The sequence below is a fragment of the Saccostrea echinata genome, unplaced genomic scaffold, assembly GCF_033153115.1.
Source record: "Saccostrea echinata isolate AGI-Se365-2 ecotype Australia unplaced genomic scaffold, CSIRO_AGI_Sech_v1 ptg000030l, whole genome shotgun sequence".
Taxonomy (NCBI): Eukaryota; Metazoa; Mollusca; class Bivalvia; order Ostreida; family Ostreidae; genus Saccostrea; species Saccostrea echinata.
In genome coordinates, this window is record NW_026889779.1 from 11,358,186 (window position 1) to 11,379,651 (window position 21,466).

At 32.8% G+C, this 21,466-nt stretch overlaps 1 protein-coding gene across 1 annotated transcript; it reads right to left on the reverse strand.

Annotated features, from left to right (window-relative positions):
* Positions 1-5,606: 5,606 nt before the first annotated feature.
* On the reverse strand, positions 5,607-20,120 carry LOC133197304 (glutamate receptor-like). The gene is made up of 17 exons (XM_061333263.1): positions 19,988-20,120; positions 19,070-19,189; positions 18,162-18,419; positions 17,702-17,895; positions 16,925-16,978; positions 16,470-16,553; positions 16,165-16,293; positions 14,509-14,625; positions 13,897-14,043; positions 13,490-13,729; positions 10,757-11,100; positions 10,394-10,592; positions 10,036-10,283; positions 7,292-7,400; positions 6,906-7,043; positions 6,681-6,785; positions 5,607-6,078 (listed from the first exon to the last, which is right to left on the reverse strand). Exons 1-17 carry the CDS (start codon positions 20,073-20,075, stop codon positions 6,004-6,006), a joined length of 2,649 nt encoding a protein of 882 aa, XP_061189247.1. The 5' UTR covers positions 20,076-20,120; the 3' UTR covers positions 5,607-6,003.
* Positions 20,121-21,466: the final 1,346 nt, after the last annotated feature.

Here is a 21,466-nt window from a genome sequence, read left to right on the forward strand (position 1 = left end):
TGCTCTGAAGTCGTGGAGTAAGGTGCCGATCATTGAATGCACTGTGGGACGTGGAGACCGGTCCTTCGGATGAGACCATATAAAACGAGGTCCCGTGTCGCAGTAGGTGTTGGCTCAATGGTCCTAAGTGCCGAGTATAGGTATAACTTTGCAGCCCTCCACAGGCAAGTGGTGGCGACTCAATATGAGTGAAAAATTCTCGTGAGGGACATTAAACAACAAACAAAAAACAATAAAACCTGTATTTTACGTCACGCACATGTGATTCTTTAATATTGTTTTGATTTACATTACAAAGTGAGTTGAAGGCTTTTTAATATTGTGAACAAATAAGGAAGTTTTTTAAAATGCATACAAGAATATAAAGGCAAAATGAAGGGCGAAGGCAATTGTACATTTTCTATATCACTTGAGTGTCGTAACTGTTATTTCGATCTTGATTTTAATTGTTGCTTTATCTGCCCCCTGATTTTATATACACATGAAAACCACCATCGACTACCATTGTTCATCAATCATGGACATTTACATCTGTTCTTCTGTCCCCAGAAGACATCGTAATTACGGAAAAGATCGCCAATCATTGATCATAGGAAAGTGTATAATTTCAGTATATCAGAAGACACTGCGAATTTCTGCGGTGTGAAGGCGTTCTTTCTAGAAATCTGCGACACCAACCTCTATTATGACCGAACTTTACCATCGATCGACAATATTCACAGCGGAAATACGTAACAATTTTTCCTTATATCTCTGTAGCACAGGCACCTGTTTCTGTAATAATTTTTTGACCCATAGTATAATAATAACGCAAGGTATCCAACTCCGTATTACACGGAGTACCCCCCTCCCTCAGAATCGCACGCATTTACAATTTCAGAGGACATGCACTGGCAAACTGTTTATACCTATGTCTTGTACGATAATTTATCTACACAACCATATATGACATGCGTGTCTTTATTTTCTTTTATCGCCGTCAACGGCGTCAAAACTCAGATCGCCGAGTGGAAAAGTCGAACTAAACCATGAAATGGTATGTGCTAATCCCGGGCAGAGAGCAAAATTCAAAAATGAGTGAGTTTAAAAATTCAACTCCAGTGTTTAAATATTGCAGTGAATAAATGAAATTTGTTTACCTCTCATTTTCCATTAAAGCACTACGATATTTTTACGATGTAATTTTAAAAACAGATTTTTAGCCAATTAAAATCTCTGCCCGGGATTAGCACATACAATTTCATGTCGACTTTTCCACTCGGCGAGCAGAGTTTTGACGCTGTTTACGGGGATAAAAGAAAATAAAGACACGCATGCCATATATGGTTGTGTAGATAAGTTATCGTAGAAGACATAGGTATAAACAGTTTGCCAGTGCATGTCCTCTGAAATTGTAAGTGAGTGCGATTCTGAGGGAGGGGGTACTTCGTGTAATACGGAGTTGGATACCTTGTGTTATTATTATACTATGGGTCAAAAATTTATTACAGAAACAAGTGCCTGTGCTCTGTAGCAGTGTTTACAGGAATACCGTCTGTAGAGGATTAAAATAATAAGAACTTAATATTTATGTGAAACATTGGATTTTCTCGTCTGTTCTTTACTACATCTTATGCGAGTCACCAGGTGATTTTACTTGAAACAAATAACTGCGTGCATTTTTAAATTAAGTTTTACAAATAGGCACACAATGGTTATTCAAAATATTCATAATTTTTCCATCAAACAAGTTTACACCATAATGAGTAAGAAAAAAAAGAACATTTCACGGGGTTTGGAAAGTACAACTTAAACCTATAAGGTAGATTCTTTTCCATATTTCTATTGATAATACTATTCAAAACTAGGAGCACCCTAAGTAGTGTGTTCCATTACAAAGGTATGTTTACATCATATTCTAAGGGATGGAGACCCTTAGAATATTCTAGAGGATGACTTTTCACTGTCTTTGTAAAACGAGGACACAAAAGTTAAACATTTGCAAGCAAAGCGAAAAAGATCTGGAATGATTCAGTTCTCAGGAAGTTCCATAATAAAGGGTCGTAATGTAAGAATGCAGATATAACAGTCGATCCATAAGTCGCCATGAGACATTGTACAACAGAATTCAACTCCATATCTGTACTGTTAATTTCAACCTGTCTATTTTTATTAAACGACCATTCCAAAATTCTTCTAAACTTCTGCTTGAAAAATCCGGACAACTATAGTCCTGCTGGACACGTTATTACTGGTGACGTAAATATAGTTAATAATGAGGACCTTAAATCACTTATTTGAAAAGGGCCAAAATTTAGGGAACCCCGATCTTTCCACTGAAATCATAATTTCATAAATATTATGAATTCTATGGAAGATTACGCCAGACAATGGGCCAGACATGAAAAAGAAGACCTTGACACTTTGTCAGAATGGATTAAATGTATCAGATTCATGTTAAAATCTCGCATTAAGCGATTTAGGGGCAATATGAAAACCATCTAACCTTCTGTGTTCAATAATTCAGAAGTGAAAAAAGAATTAGATAGGCTACACGATCAGTATGTACTGGTCCCAGTTGACAAAGCAGATAACATCATTGTCTTTGTTTCTAAGGCTCATTATTTTATTTGTATTTTAGAAGAAGTGGGATTTGATTCTACAAGTGGCAATCCAACTTATACCCATAACTCCCTTTCTAAGGAGGAACTTCTTCAAAATCATATGTCAATTTTGAATATTTTTAATATTCCCAACAACCAAAATGAATTTGAATTACAATATTCATATTGGAATCCGAAACTTCATAAAATCCTTACAAACAAAGATACATGTACATAACAGGTTCCAGTCAATGTTTTACCAAGCCTCTTTCTTTTCTCCTCACTAAAATGTTAACGTTCAGCAGTGAAGGAGAAACTTCAGGAGTACTGTGTAACAATATATTCGAGAAGTGGTGTAAATCAGATGAGGATACTTAAAAATCCCAAGGAACTTTTGGAAAATTTGAAATCACAAAATTTTATCAAAATTAATATTATCAAAAACTTACGACTTTTCCAGCTCTGTATACAACCATTCCCCACGATAAATTAAAGTCCAGGGCCGGGATTCATAAAACTTTTTAGTATATTCCTCTTAAGTTTAAAAAATCACTTAAGTTATATATTTTTTAAGTAAGTTCTCTAAATATTACTTAAATTTGGTAGAAATACTTAAGTTTAATTTACAAACATACTTAGTGCTTAAGTATTGACTTAAAGACAAGTGTCCTCAGGAGGTGTCATAAGTAGATAAGAAATACTTAAATGTTCTTCATCAAAATAAAAATAATGGTGCACAGAAGAAATAATCTTAATCTTTCATTAAGAAACCATGCTATTACATCCAACTAGAAACTCTTTTTGACTTCGGGATATTTATCAACTGGTAAGATGCATTTTGTGCAATGTTGATGACGTAGCTATACATATCAGTTGTGATGTAATACACATGGAACTAAATACTTCCTCCTCAAAAGAGTGCGCTTTTTGTTTGGGAATCTCCATGCGTTGCTAGGGTGACTTAACTTAAACGCTCTAGATAATTTTCTCAGAATTATACTTAGCCAAAAATTGCACTTAGAATTTATATGAATATGACTTAGAAATTTTTTCTTAACTAAGAATTTATTTTATACTTAAATGTGAATCTTAGCACAAATCTAAAGTATGTTTATGAATCCCAGCCCAGGCTGACATCATTGACCGGTGCTTTTTCAATTCAAATGGAACTCGTAAATTTACTTACCTTGTAATTGGTCATTTGCAAAATTATTTTGATAAAAAAATTCTGATTGTACACATAAGTACTCTGAAGTTGATATTAAAAAGATGCTTGAGTTTCTGATTGACAATATCTATGTGGTTTTTGGAGACCAGGTCTTCCAACAATCTGTTGGAATTCCCATGGGTACTATGTTTGTATTCAAATGAAGCAGAATTTATTCAAAATCTTATACTTGAGAAAAAAAATCTCTTGCTGTGGTCTTCAACTCGATATTTAGATATCAATTAACGATAGTTATTTCCATACATATGTCGACACGATATATCTCAGTGAGCTTGAAATAAAAGATACCACAGAGTCTGGTAATCTGACAACAAAGCTTTATGATAAACGTGATGGCTTTAACTTTTCAATCGTCAACTTCCCTTACTTATGCAGCAATATACCATTTTCCCCTGCATATGGGGTGTATATCTCTCAGTTGATTCGATACGCAAGAGCATGCTCTACGTATGAACAAATTTCTAAAACGAGGTAAGTTATTGACAAACAAGTTGATGAAATAAGAATATCAACAGTCTCGTTTAAAGTCATTATTTCGTAAGTTCTATGGTCGATACAATGTCCCTGTCAGCAAATACAATCTATCATTAAGACATATTCTCACTGACGTTTTTCATACTAATTGTAAGCCCATTGTTTACATACTGAATTGTCGACGGATTTTTTCGTAATTTCCCGATCATGACAAGGAGCAAACGGCGGGTGTGACCGGTTCTCATCGGATGCTCACTCCTCCGTGGCACCTGATCCCACATCTGATGTTTTTTGAGGTCCGTGTTTGCTCTGCTCCCAATTTGTATCGTTGAAATGGACTTTGAGCTTGACTACTGTTCGTTATCTCCATATTTGATTTTGTTACTATTACTATTTGTTAAGAGATGTATATCTCAAAATATGAGCTATCTTTCCTTAAAAAAAAAGATATGGATTCAAAAAAATATGCATTTTTTTCCTTACATTATCTTTCATAAATAAATGCAAAGAAAATAGATATATGTTCATTGCAAGAGTTGATATCTCAATTGAAAAAAAGAAATATCTCCTGTTGAATGAAATATCTCTTTCTGATTAAATTTTTAAAAATTATATTAATTAATTTGGAGGAGTTTGCTCTGCTCCCGATTTGTATTGTTTTAATGGATTTTGAGCTTGAATACTGTTCGTTATCTCCATATTTCATATACTGTTTTAATTTCGAAAATATCATTTTTTATTGAAAATTTTACCTTGTGAAGAAATTCAAACTTGTTTAAGTTACACATCATACAGCTACACGAACATTCAGAACAAGGTATGCAATTATAGTTCGAGTGACAGTTGAATTCGAGAAAAGATCAATTTTAATACATCAGTTAATTTTGAAATATCGCTAAAAACTACAGGAAATTTTTAAAGTATCAATGATACCTTTTCCTACGGAAAATTCTCTTTATTCTTTAACTAACTTGAAGTTGTGTTTGTTCAATTTCTTATTTCAAACTCTTGTAAAGAAACACTTCTACGTGATACTAGTATACAGTACGAAGCCTTACTAGCATAAATTTTAGAGTTAGTATGGATTTCTGAATTTGTAATCAAAACTTTCTTGCGACCAATGTTCTTAATGCTAAAGCATTTGACTTAATTTACCCGATTAATATAGCAAGACACAATTTTTTTGTCAAATAAAGGATAATTTCAGTTTTTTTCCTAGTCAAGATGTACTTACGGTCTGGCCTGTATCAGAAAAAAAAATTCAGTCGGTACGAGCACCACTGCTGTCACAAGAAAGAAGAAGACGAGAAAGAAATCAACAATTTTCTCTATTTTCACACACTTTATCAGATTCATTTGATACTGAAAATCCAATGAAGATATTTGGTATGAATACAATTTTTCAATCATGCAGTGATATCGCTTTTTATACAATAAATATAAACAGATAATATTTTAATTATTTTCTTTTATAAGGCAGTGAACAAATATGACTACCATTTTAAATTATAAACAGATTATCATTTCTTTGTGTTTCGTACTATTATAAATATACACCTTATTCATCACGTTGAAACACACAATAATAGAAAAAAATCAAAATGAACATAGAAAACAAATCTTTTTCCTTTATGGTAAAAAGTCTACCACAAATTGTCTTTTTGTCTATACTAGTATTCCAGAGAGAGCACTGGCTGACATTGCGAGACGTGCGACGTTCTACACCTGAGTGTGTGTATTATTTTCAGGATATGGTTCGTACTCCGGAACTTGTACAGGGCCAGTATAGGTGTACTAAAAAATCCATATCAAAACTATTAAATACAGTGTATACATAAAAAGAATGCAAACTTTTTTTTCAAAAATGTAAAACCTTTGGGAAGAATAATATGCATCATTTGTGTTTGAAAGAAAAAGAGAATATTCAGAAAATGCCTTTGTATACAGATCGTCACTATTGTATTTGAAATATTTGTTTCGTAGTCATAAAGAAGAAGGCTAGAATAAAAATATCTTTTCACTTGATTTTATTTACTCTGGAACATAGAGAGCCTGTATAAAAATACTTTAACATATGCTGCATTTCATATCATAAGGGTAAAGTAACTCAGTTCATATATACACTAAGTAAAATTCATTATTAAATACATAGAGGATATTCAATGTTTTGTAGTTCGATATGGAATTTATTTCACGAGTGGGACAGGGATTTTTGATATTTTCACAAATGTATAAAATTTGAATTGAATTGATTTGAATTTTAGAAAATGCTGATCTCCGTAAATATTTTTTTTTGTGTGTGAATAAAAATCTCATTTAACCACGTTGAAAAAGTTTAATGGCATTCCATTGCTTTCAGGAGGTGTTTATCAGTATTACAAATGAAGTATAGATACCGTGGCAGTTGGTTTCTTTTGTGGTGAGTTAGGTAGAGAACTATCATCCAGCGACCCTCGGAATGATAATCTAGCCTTACATCGCACCATAGAACCAAAGGACGTCTATAGTAAAAATATACTTTTATTTTGATTTAGAATAATTTCCAGATTAAAACTCAACAACCTTAATTCTACTTTTTCTAGAAGTAGCTGACGAGAAACCTCAGCTTTTTTCATAATCACCTTAGCTTTTTTAGAATCAACAACAGATTTATACAAGAACTCAATGGCAGCGATAACGACAGAAAGTGTAAGTCCACAGGACAGGATGTAGAAAATTCCTGCCACATTCTCTAACGTCAGTTCCGCTTGTGATGCATCCTAATAAAAGATATTGATTTAAAATGATTTAGCATTCATTTGGAATTTATACTTTATTATTTTGTGAATATTTCTTAATTTTTTTTTTTTTTTTTTTTTTTTGTATAAAACATTTTGTCATTTACTTAAATGTTCATGAATAGACATGATAGAAGTAATTTATCTTTTTCCCCCACAATTTTTCATGAAACAAAAAAGCTTTTCTCGATTTTATCTTGCAAATAAGAATGCTTATTTCGAACACCAACCTTTTCAGTATCCTGGTCACACTGAGATTTCTCATACCACCACTTCTTTTTAAGGCGATCTAATTCTCCATTTTCTCGGAGTTGCAGTACAGCCAATGTCAGTGGGTCTCTGCCAAAAAAAAATTTCACATAAAGCAACGACAATGTAATCACAAATAGTTTATCCTCATTGCGTGGACCCTGAGGTCCACGCAGAAAATATATAAGTGGTGTTAAACCGGATGCCATGGGCTTACGTCAGGCTACGCATGCGCGAGAATGCTAGAGAGTTCGCCTCTAAGACAACTTGCCCTTAGAACAATTCGCCCTTTTCGAATTAGAATATGCCAATCATTGGCATACCTCGCTCTAAAATCTGCTCATCGTTTATTCTTTGGCGTAACCAAGATCTGAATTTCTCTTTAATACATATATCCTTATATACAAACTAAATTCTATGGTACAAGCATTTTAAATAAGTAGGAAAAACTTATATAGATAGCTTAACAGCTTGAACATATTTAATTACAAACTTAATTCAACTACTAGGTTTTAAAAGATTTACCGGCAGTAGTTTTGTGCATCAAGGTTCGCAAAATAATTTGATTGACAGCAATCCAAATATAGCTTGATAGAGGCCTTTAGTGCTCAACGTTTTTCCATGTGGGGGAGAGGGAGAAACATAGAAAAAATCTGCGTACTACAGATCTGTGCTACATGTGTACCATCTATCTTTCCAATGATAGAATATCTTCCGTATAAATCTAGTGCAGATGTCAAGTCCCTTACATGTATCGACATAGACCGATTTTTTAAAATGACAAAACTATAGGCCAATCGGGAATAAAATTTAACAACTTTGCTATGAAAGTACAATCACTCAAAGTAGGCAGTTCATTGTAGAAAATGTTAACGAAAGGTTGACCTGTGGTCACCTTTCAGAGTAACCAATGAACTCGTCCATGGATGCATGGACGGTTGTTGTAACAAGAATAGATATGGGTTACCCCATATCCAAGATATTCGACTTTTAATTTACTCCAATTTTCACTAGAAAAAAAACTGCACATGTTATGAAACTGGTGTATAGTTCTTCATGTCCGTAGCAAATACCGTTACCAGTCTAAGCGTCACTAGCAAACAGTGCACACAACTGTGCTTGCAAGACCAAATAGCCTATAGGTCTACACACGTGCGATGAGATTGTCAATTGCATCTTCTCAGACCTTCTGGCGAGTTCGGAAAAACACGTTGTTTTGCCGAGAAGTTACGATTGCAGGTGTTGTATATTAACCATTCCGTTATTTAAAAGAGACAGGGAAAAAACACACACACACACACAAAATCAAATGTTTTTTTGTTTTTAAATTGATCGAGCTAATCGATAACCTAGCATCGTTTTAGATAACTCGAGACCCTCTAATGCTCCAGTACAGGGTCGGATTCAACAGTTTTGAAAAGGGGGGTGGGTTCTAGGTCACATTGCAGGCACTTATATTCAAGTCCGTAGCAACGGTTTTCAAAGGGGGCAACCTCCAAAAAGAGTTGACAAGCAACAATAAATAAATAAATTAAAATAACAACCTGTGCACCACACTGTAAAATCCTATTTCGGGGAAAGGGGGCTTCGTCTAAACTTTTCGGTACATTTTGATTTCTTTTAAATGTTTGATTACCCGTATTTTGAACCTTCCCGCAACAAAAAGTGCGGGGAAGCTTCCAATGCAAATCAAAACTTATTCAAATTATAACAAAAGATTATTTTTTAAAGAAACAGTGAGCCCCCCTCCCCAACATACTACGGGGACATTTTGAACCTTTCTCTTTATTGATTAAAATATCCCCATAATATAAGGAGAAAAATATTCTCTTATGCATACTCCCTATCATGACCTTTTATGCATACTTCTTAAAGTTAGTTACTTCAGAAGATGGTCCAAAAATAGCTATGTACGTTCGCCGGAATCTTCCGATGATATCGAAGTGAAATCTTTCATGTTACGTGTGCATGGGTGGTCGAGGCCCGGGACCGGGGTTGTGAAAGTACAAGGAAAAAAGCAATAAGCAAAACTCTATCTAGAGAGCAGAAAGGGCAGAGATTGAAGTACTTATTCTATTGAAAATACTCGACGTAAAAATATCTATATTACAGGGGAAAAAACACACACACTCTCTTCCTCTTTCTGCAAAAATAAATAGGGTTACAACATCCGACCCCCCCCCCTTTCCTGGATCCGCCAACGTGTTACAATTCAACCATTACGACACCGGCACGCTTAGGCCTCTTTTAATTCTGTTGTTAATTTTAAAGGCTACTTTACCAGTGTTTACACTTGTGATAGATGCCTAGATCAACATTTCACAATCTAACTAAAATTAGATGTTCCGAATCCGCTACCGCTTCATTTGAGAAGCGGTAGCGGATTCAGAACATCTAATTTTAATTAGATTGAACATTTCATATTCACATAATTTCAAGTTCATGGTTTTTTATCATTACAGCCTCATTAAGCAGACTTAAATAGCGATGAAAATTACTAGATACATGTAAAAAAAAAAATGAATTTAATTACACCTAAGTTTGTAAAATCACTAAATCTAGAAATTTTCTTTGAATTTCGTGTAGAAACACATGCATATGGTCCACGTATTGCAGTCCTTTTTTAAAGGACAGCAACTTGTCTTTTATTATTGATAATACTGTTAATAAAATGAAGTTCCAGCTGTAGTTGCACATCAATAAAACAGTTTGGCAAAATACTCACCTGAGTTCTGAATCGACTGGTGTAGCTATTCCATATCCTTTGGAATCTAGATTAGAACCCACCTTCATGGTATTACAAGGTTTTTGATTGTTGATATATTCATTTGTTGTGGATTCTACAAGGAACGCGTACTTCTTTCCATTGGAATTCCTAACTTTTTCAAACCCTTGACTATTCTTTTCTACAAACACGTTTTCTGCTGACGTCATGTAGGCATACATTCTCTCGTACAAAGCAAACTTTGATTTCTGCCAAGAAAATTAATAATTTGAAAATATTGTACTTAATCTCATACAGCAATCCTAAAATATATGTACAAGTTTACCTATTTCACGTATTCTGTATCATATAGACTTACTTTAAAAAATTCGTATGTAGCGCCCTCTTTGAGACATCCATATTGGATTTTTGTTTGTTTCGCAAGGTCCTCTACAGAACTAATGGGTGTATTCATTCTGTCCACAGTGAGAAAGGCAGCGAGGTTTGCAGTATATGAGGATATAATAATTAAAGTAAAAAACCACCATACACTTCCAACAATCCTTCCCGAAATAGCTCTGTGAAGATTTAATATAACAGAAAATTGTTTGATTAAAAAGGAATTGATGTACTATTAAACATTTGAACACAACACAGGAAAGAAAAACTAAAATGAATTTGTAATTGAATTTGATTCAAACTTGATGGAAAAACTTTTTCAATGATCTATAATTGTACTTACTTTGGAGATATATCACATCCTTGTTGCATGAAGGCACCAAGTGAGTACCAAAGACTGTTCGATATTGTAAAGTCGTTAGTAATGTTTTTTTCATCAATATGCCATTCAGAAGGACTGAATCTACTAACTAGAAACAGAACTACACTCACTCCTACATATGCGAACAAGATACACATCCAAATCTCAGAGGATAACGGATCCATGAAGGAAAATATGTGTGCGCCTTCATCGGCAGGCTTCTTGATCATTATGCTGATTCCCAGACTCATGTAAGGTTTTGTAAAATCAACAACTCTTTCCCGTGTAGAAGATATTGTTATTGGTGCAACAGCCATGTCAGCTTTCTGTGAAATGTCATAATAAGAATTGAACCCATGAAGTATAATGTAAAGTGATAGGACTTGATTGAAATTAATTACTAGTACATTCGTCTCCCCAAAATAAATTGTGATCTACCAATCGGCGTTCAAACTCATTTGAACATCGAGATAATGGTAACTTTTGTTTGACATTAAATCTTTCAAAACTACTCTTTAATGTAAGACTGTTGTTTCATGTGCAAAATATATACTACAGCCCAAGGTGTTTCTCCTCAATATGCTTGAATCTGAGTTGTTTTCAAGGCCTTTAAGGTTATTATATTTAATATTTTTGGTGGATATAACTATATCCTTGCATGTCGTATTTTCGACTTACTTTGACGTTATCTTTGATTTAAAGCAAACTTAAAATTTTGAAATAAAATCATTACGGCTTTGATTCATAAACAGGTAAAATAAGCAATACTAAAAAGATGACAATATCTGACATCAGACGAAAATTAAAAAAAAAACAAACGTTATGTACCCATAACATTTGTATGTGTTAAGTGTTTTTCAAAGTTAAGGAACCAAAACTCAGGCCTTAGCTCGCAGTATCTGCGAAGGAAGCAAACAAAACGGGTCGAAAACAGGATACGAGACGATGCATTCAGGACGGATTCTTTTCATATTTACTGTAACCCCCTCCCCCCCCCCCCAAAAAAAAAAAAAGAAAAAAAAAGAAAATTTCTCATATTCAGACTTTAATTGCTAAAAAATGTGAAATGAATTTATGATATATATTATTATGTACTTAGTTTAAAAAACCAAAGATGTGATATTTTCCTATGCCGTTGTTCCACCAAAAATATAGTAACCGGTACACAAAAAGTCAGTTTAGGCCATCATTAAAAATATCTTTGTTTCCCCTAACCCGACCCCAAAATCTCAGGTTGGGTCGGTAGGTAGGTTTTGAAAATACATTCTGAAAAATTGAATAATATCTTTATAAATAAGAAAGAACAAAAGAAACCGATTTTTAAAACGAATATCATACAAATGAAGCAACATGTATGGTAAATTATTTCACAAATATTATTCATTTGAACTTGTGAAATATCTCAGGCCAGCGTAAATTTATTGAAATCGAATATTTACAAAAAACACAAGATTCGCAAATAGAGAACCATCGGACATTCGAGTACATTTTTCAAACCTACTATGATTTTCGAGTACTTACACAGACAAAATGTCAAGGACCTAGCGTGGCGCAGTAATTCTAGTGTTTCGTTTTGGAGTCACGACGTAATTCAGGAGCTTATTCTAAGTCACAGGTCCCGACTTGGGACGTGGAGACCGGTCAGTCGAATAAGACCGTAAAAAACGTAGGTCCAGTGTCGGAGTATACATGTAGATGGCACGTAAAAGATCCCTTACTGATGCTTAATGATCAATGGCCATAAGTGCCGAGTAAAAGTCTAAATTAGGAGCCCTCCACCGGCTCAACAATTTCTAAAAGTATTTTAAAGCAAAAAAATAACCTGTTTTCAAGGGCCTAACTAAAGAAAAATAAACTGGACGTTTCAGGAAGCCGTACCATAAGCAAATTTTAAAGATTTCAACACTATTTGGAAATGGTGTACATGTATAAACAATGTATAATTCAACCAAACCATATCTAAAATGATTAAAGTTTCATATATCTAATTTTATAGTCACGGAGTTAATACCCCATAGATGAAAGGAATAAAGAAACGACATCTGAATTTTATTTATCAAGATGAAGTAATCATACAAAGACATATTTACAACTCCTATGGTCCTATATAGTAAAATGGGATCATACATGAACTGTTTATTAGATCGAAACGAATCAAATGCAGTGAAATTTTGATATGTATTCACAAGGAGCGCCCCTCATCTGCTCATGAGGCAAGCTTTGCAATGCGTACTACGTACGTTAATTTCCATCTTAACACTCCTTAGTCATTGTACATTAATTCACGAGATGTCTCAAGAGTGTAGGATTCTAATAAGTTAAAGATGTATAATAAGATTAATACGTCACCATTGTTTTATAACACTAAATAACCCTCTGTGGCCACATGTTGTTGGCACCAAACAAAAGCCGCCGTTCTGATAAAAAACGGATTTTGATAAAATTGTATTTTATAAAGTTGATTAACAATAAAAAAAATATTTAAATAATCTGATTAAAAAAACTTTTCAGTCGGCACGATTTAAGTGGGTCGGGCGCGTTAGGGGAAACAAAGGTAATTTTTATTTTGGCCTTATCAACTCTTGATATTATATAAGGGAGAGGTCCGTAATTTTTCAAGGATTGTGAAAAATTGCAACACGCAGTTCAAAGCGTTTCAGAGATTTGTAAAACTTTTTTTTTTAAAAATAAATTCACTTATTTTCTTTCCTTTACCTTCTGCATAACCTCCCCAATCATTCCATTCCAAGTCTGGTTTGGCTGTATGGATCCATATTGACCGTCTTGAACTATACATATAGTATAGTTTGTAATATTGAGAATTTCAGTCACCTTCTCTGCTAAGTCAATACAAAATCCCTCGAAGAATGAGTTACCACACACTCTTTCCCCCTTAGCTTTCATTAGTTTGACTTCGTCTTCATATTCTTTTTTGATGAAAACATAGGGTGGGTCCTACAAAACTAGCAATAATTAAGTAATTTCCCTTTCTTTTTCTTGGTTTTCTTTTTTACATATCAAAGCCTACGAAATAGCCCATTCCCTCTAACAAGATACTGGCATCCATTGTTGAATTTTATTTTATTTATGTGTATGGAAGAGATTGAATTTTCTCTACTCACATCTATAGTGGTAATGATCCGCTCTTGATTGGTTGAAACTTTAATATAATCTTTCTTTGTTGTTGGATGTTTCTGCACCTTTATCTGGGAAGTGTTCAGCATTTCTAAACGTGCACCAATTTCTTTGCTGGACATCCACATCCCAATCTATAAAAAAGGAGTAGAAATTGTGTTCAAATCAAGTTATTATTGTTAATTGATAATAACTTTGGAATGATACTATATGTACATTAATAAGCTACAACCATTTTACTTTTCTTTAATTCTTTAAGCAATAAATAAATATAAAATAAAATAAAATCATTTAATGCGTTAGTATACTTGGCAAATCTAAGTATACAAATACACTTGCTTCATAAAACAAGTGTATGTTGTGTAATTGTGAGGGGAAAAGTATATATTTAAAGATAATAATAACGATTGGGGTGTTATAAAAATAGGTCATTGCTTAAATTTAAGTAATTCAAAGGTCTGGCAAAATTTAATCATCCAGGTTTGTGATGTTCAATATTTTCTTTAGAACTCTTCGTGACCCTTGATTTCTGTTAATTTTAAATAACTTATTAAGTGGCTAAAATCATATACTAAAATTATTCGTAAGAAATTACTTACCTTTGCGATATGCCTTGTAACCAATGTCTCAAAAAGACGTAGTGTAAAGTTTTTTCTAATTCCATCATCGTCAAATATGATTGGTCCACTATCACCGTTATATCCCGTCTTTGAATACTGTTTGAATAAATGAGAATCAAATATGGAGATAAAGTCTCATGAAGCATAATAAACTACTGAAAAATCACATATTTTCGTGAGGTCAAATTTTCGAGGATTGAAGAAAAAATATAGGTTTGCATGTGGGGATTTGATTTCGTAGTTGAAGAATGATTAGTAGTAATGCACATGAAATTTTACCTTTCGTGATGATCATAAATACTTGGTCTCTCCCTACCTCGAAAACAACGAAAATAAACTACCACGAAAATTAGTGATTTCACAGTATTATTATAAGCATACATTCTTCAAAAGAAGAAACGTTTTACGTGATGTTTTAAAAATATTTGAATTTTATGGATTTAACTTGTAGGTATTTTTATTTTTTTGTCTTTGCCTTAATAACACAACTTGCAAAGAATTCCATTTAAAGCTGAACACGATTTGTAAAAGGCAGGTAGTTATCTTTGTACGCTACATTCCTCCCCTCTAGCTATACCTCTCCAGCCCCTATAAAAGGCTCAGTTTTGTTCACGGTTCAGAGTATTTCTCTTCACAGAATTAATCTGAATGGACGTCTCTGAATTGTCATTTTTACATACTTGTCAATCAAAAATCAAAATCAAAAATGATTTCTGTAATAGGAAAACTTATACGACGTATGCCTATCTACGAGTCCTGTTCTGAATTAAGAGGTATTGCAACTAACATTTTTTCCAAATGAGACACATGTAGCTAGACTGCATCTATTATATATAACGGGTTCAAATCTAGTCTTCAATTTTTATAACAGATTTCACTTCATTGTGCATTATCATTCATACTTTGAATTTGCCCCTCAAAATAAATTTATTGAAGTAAAACCTTTAGATGAAATATATGGAGATAACGAACAGTATTCAAGCTCAAAAATCCATCAAACAATACAAAATAGGAGCAGAGCAAACGTGTACCTCCAAAACGTCAGAGGTGGGATCAGGTGCCATGGAGGAGTGAGCATCCCCTGCCGACCGGTCACACCCGCCGTGTGCTCCTTGTCATGATCGGGAAATAACGGAAAAATCCGTCGACAATTCAGTGTGTAAATAATGGCCTAACAATTAGTAAGAAAAACGTCAGTCAGCATTTGACTCAATGATAAATTGTATTTGCTGACAAGGTCATTGTATCGACCATAGAACTTACAAAATGATGACTTTAAACGAGACTGCTGATATTTTTGTTTAATCAACTTGTTTGTCAATAATTTACCTCGTTTTAGAAATTGTACATACGTAGAGCATGCTCTTGCGTATCGAATCAACTGAGAGATATAAACCCCGTATGCAGGTGGTGAAGATATATTGCTGCATAAGTACTAGTAATGGAAGTTGACGATTGCAAAGTTATAGTCATCACGTTTATCATAAAGCTTGGTTGTTAGATTACCATTAACGTGTTTTTCAAGTAAAATATCCAAATATGAAACAGATGTGTCAGACTCTGTGATATCTTTTATCTCAAGCTCACCAGGATATATCGTATCGACATAAGAATGGAAATAACCATTGTTAATACCTTTTGGAGTGCCCCCTTGAGTTCTTTTCTTTTTTTAAGCGTATCATCTCGATTTGTTACGTATAGGTCTGTTCTACGTAAAACTTCTCTCACAAATTCCACAGTATCAGTCACTAACACCTGGTAATCCTATCAACATGATAATGAAATTCCTTCAAATAAGTGATTTTTTTTTAAATTTCCACTTCAGATAAAATCAGAAGAAAAAAAGTATAGCAAGGTCATTCATTTCAATTCGCATTTTATTTATTTTTTTATTTATTTACATTTTATTTAAATAAAGTACTCTAATCATTGAACCATACTGTATTATTAAGATCAGCATCCAGTCTGAATCCAGTTATGTTGAGGCCTGGTGAATGAATGGTTGAGTTCATATTGTACAATCCCTAAAACATGCAACATATTTAATAATTTAATATGTCCTTAACAAAGAATATATTCACTATGTCCTAATTCTACGAGAAGAAAAATCACTGGCAAAAATAATGTTCAAAAAATAATTTCATTAGTTGATATTTTGTATTTTCGAGTTTTGCTGATGTTGTCGTGGATTGCTACATGTATATAAGAATTCTCAAAATTTTTAACATGTTGAGTAATGAGGAATAACTCGAAAATGAAGGAGATATGCAACTTAGATATAAAGGTTTTGTCTTGTATTATCTACCTATAAATATATGAAGTGCACAGCGGTTGCTAAATCATTAAAAATCATAGAAATGGTGAAATACTCATAGAAATACATGTTGGTACTTACCAAATTAGACAAAAGAAAATGAAATCGAAAATTATTTATCTTTGGATCTTCTTTCTAAAATTAATAATGTTCATGGTGAAATGAGTACATTTATTACATACACATGATTCAAAATCTTAAAATATATGAGATTAAATAAAGAGGCGTATGCGTCAGATTGAAAGTTGAGTGTAAAACGTTGCAATATTAAACTTTTTTGTTATTCTTATTCAAAGGATTTATTATTCTTATTCTAAAATATATCATCCCCATTCGATATGATTCCTATTCGATAAGTTGTTAAATGTATTCGAAAAAAATGCGATTCCTATTCGATAATTTGTCATTTCTATTCGATAAATTGTTATTCCTATTGGAAGAAATATGATTCCTATTCCAAAATATATCATTCATATTCAACAACATATGTTTCCTATTCGATAACGTATCATTCATATGCGAAATCATGTGATTCTCATTCGATAATTTTGTCATTCTTCGATAATGATGTGATTTATATGTAATAAACTTGTTATTCCTATTCGAAAACATATTCATATTCGAAAACAAGATTATCGAATAGGAATTGTCAAACAAATGGCAGGTGCGAGGAATGACGACAAAGTCTATAAAACTATAGCTAGAAAACACACACCTCGTTGGATACAATACTAATGGTGTCAATTATCAAATATGGGGGATTTCGTATTTATGAAGTGTCCTTAGAATATCACTTATAAACTGTACTTTAACTTTGAAAGTCTAGCATTTTCCCAATTTGTTTAAATCATTACTAACCAATCTTGACATAACAGCTTGGCTGTCCTTTGGTTTTAAATGCAGTAGAACCCGAATGCTTCCCGTTTCCTCGTTGTATACCTTTTTCAGTTTTCTGTAACAGCTATCCAAATCGTGAACGCGCAATACAATCAGATCGAACCTCAATTCCTGAATGTGAATTTCGTTTAACAGTTGTTCAAATTCCAACAAGCCTATAATTCACATTTGTTCAATAAGTTAAATATATATATACATATGTATGTATGTATGTATGTATGTATGTATGTATGTATGTATGTATGTATTTGCATGTTGTGACAAATTCTCATTGTTCATATGTGACAGCTTCTCAGAAATCTTCATTATACATAGAAAATGGAAGTTACACTTATATATTTTAATATACTTGTATCTGATTCGGAAATCTGAAAATTCTTAAAGTAACCATTTTGTAAAAGCAGTCTTGGAATACACTTGCCTTCATCGGAATCGTAAAAATAGTAAACCTTTTCCCACTGCTTGTGAAACATTACATCCACAAGACCCCCAACAAATGCTGGCCTCATAAACAAATGGAATGATCCTGTTAATTCGGACTTCAAGCTGCACGAAGGACCAACGAACAGAAACGCCAAATCGTAGTAATCAGCATACGACTGAAGAGTCGGCAAATGGCAGGTGCGAGTTACAGCTATGATGCCCAATAGCCAATTTCTCTTTGCAACTTCATCATCGACTAGAAAAGACAACATAAATGCTGTAATTTCCAGTTTAATCAACGATGATTCAATGGCTGCAATTTTTTTGTATCAAAGTGAGAAGGATTTATTGGGAAAGAAATATACATGTCTTTGGTAAATTTAAAATAAAAATGTTGATTTTTACGTAAATTTTGACAATTTAGAAGTCTATCAAATTACATCACCTGAGATTTGAATTGGAAAAAAATGAAATTGTTTAATGTCCACATTTCATTTATCCCAATGAGGAAGCAATATTTAACTCCATATTTGGGTAAATTCAAATATAATGATTATCAAATTGATTTTTTAAGCTTGATTGAGTTTCTCCTCTTTTATATGTGAAAAACAGGCTTTTTGATTATCTTAATTATTTTTTTTTCAATTTTGGTTTGAAAAGTTGTAATATGAAATCTGATATGTATTTAAAAAACAAAACAAAACAAAACAAAAAACATTGTTCTAAAAAATTATAATTATAACACAAAATAACCCATTCTTAGTTTGTATATATATATATATATATATATATATATATATATATATATATATATATATATATATATATATATATATATATATATATATATATATATATATATATATATATGTGTATATATAACTTCATTCTATTGACCTACAATACCTGCTTTTCCCACTGCTAGACTGTCATTGAAGTCGACCTCCAAGTAGTAAAAATCCCCTTCTTTGATGCTTTGTCTGAATATTCTCAATTCTTCCTCTGTATTCTTATCAAAAAAAGCAACTGAAAGGACATGTATTCCGATTTAGTTTTGGACCTGTTCTAAGACTCGTCGTTCTAAAATGTGTAAACTTAAATACTTATTTTATCATATTTCACTCTTTTTTTCCGTATTTCACGTCCACAGTAAGTATTAATGTTGTTCCACTGGAAATTATGAGTAGTTCCTTATTATGGTGAGATTAATATGGTTTTAATAGAATGCAATATTTTTTACATAAATGTATTATAGATAAATTGCATATTTGTATATTGCATTTAGAAAACATTTTGACATAATCATGAAACATGACTGGTACACGTACTGAACATACTCAAGTTTAACAGTAAATAATACAAAGTTCATAATTTGGTGTTAATGCGAAGATTCTATCTTTTTGGGAAAGACAGTAATATTTCGATCGATGCAAAATTCAATTGAGACATCGGGAACCGCAACTAATGGCTGTAGGAATGTGTGGATCAATAGAATTCCTTCTATCTATTGCTCGACACGGGTTTTATAAACAGTAGTTAATACACAGATTGAACCAGTCTTTTGACCATTTATTCTTGGAGATGAAAGCCTCAACAGAGCACAGAAAGACAAGCACTAACTGTAAACGCTATGATATGGTTCATGTTACAATTACAGTTGAAATAAACGTCTAATTTTTTAAATTCTTTTTTTTTTTGCAAAAATACTGATAAAAATGCAGATAAAATCATTTTCGATCAACAGTTCATTTTTTTTTCATTTAGATGCAATGAAAATCCTTTTTGTGCCAAAAGTAATATAAAAGGTATGTGAAGTATTCTTACCTATTCTATTACTCAGTGACACAACATCTTCTACATTGGTACACGTTAGGAGGAATAAGAAGAGAAACAGTCCTTCCATTTTCCCCATATGATGTAATTTTGTGTGTAAGGGAATGCAATCGTATCACAACCCGTCTACACATCCGGTCTCCTTGATTACAGTATCCACAAAATCGGTCGATGACATCGAAACACGTGGTCCAACTTACATGTATATCGGAGATTAAAAAACTGAATCTAATTTCTGTTTTTTATTGAAAATTAAAAATATAATGTACAAGATGTGGTAACCCTTGAAATATATCAATTCTGCTGGTATTGAGCGTTTTTGCGGTTTGATCGTAGGATCAGTAATTTAATTATAAACGTGAATCATAATATTTAATCATTTGATTTGGCTCCAGTCTTTGCCCTCCCCCCCTTCTGCTCTTCAAAGTTTTTTTTTTATTTAAATATTTCGGATTTCCAACGTTTCGGCATGAGCATCACTGAAGAGACATAAAATGCCGAAATGTGCATATGGTGCATCAAATTGGTACCGTATAAGATTTACATTTTTGTAATGTATTTTGGCTAACGTTCTTTATGTTTCCTTTCATTATACATATACAGTTGTAAAGCAAATAATTATAGCATTGAAATACAAGTTGAAATGGTAATCATATATTTTTGATATTCAATTATTTTCTATTGCTCAGAACACTCATAAATAATTGATGCATTTTATCGGATCACAGAGACCAGCATTAGGAGTTGCCAAAATGTTGCAAGATTTTGTCATCAGAATCGGTTTTCAAATACTTACAGGTTCATGTATCCCCGTGTGGATTAAAAAAACTCCCTCTCATTATTTTCCGTTTACTTTACTTAACAAATACAGAATCAAATTAACATATGAGCAGGAGTAGGCTAGGAGTACATGTATTGTCAAAAAGATAATCTAGGCTTGATTTAAAAATTCATTCAAACATTTCGAACATTTTGAATACTGAAAACATACGAACTTGAATTTCTAGATCAATGTTGAAATTGATATGTGTGTTTTATGTCTGTTGTTAGAGGTTTGCTAAATTTTCTTATTTCCAATGTTTTTAAAATCAAGCTTAAGACTATTTTTTTCACGACCTGTTTTTACATTCCTATGAAGTAGAATTTATACCAAAACTTCTTGCGAAGAAGAAAACTCTTGCTGTGGATTTCAACGTTACATTTAGATATATAAACGACGTTTAATCAATTAACAACAGTTATTTTTATTCATATGTCGACTTTATATATTCCAGTGAACTCGAATAAAAAGACACTCTAGAGTCTGCCACATCAGTTTCATATTTGGATGCTTCACTGACTATAGACGGTAATGACCACCTAATAACTCCAAGTAAAATGTAAAACAAACAGTATGACCTCAGCTTTTCCATCGTCAACTTCCTTTACTTATTGTAGCAATATTCCAACATCACCTGCATATGGTGTTCT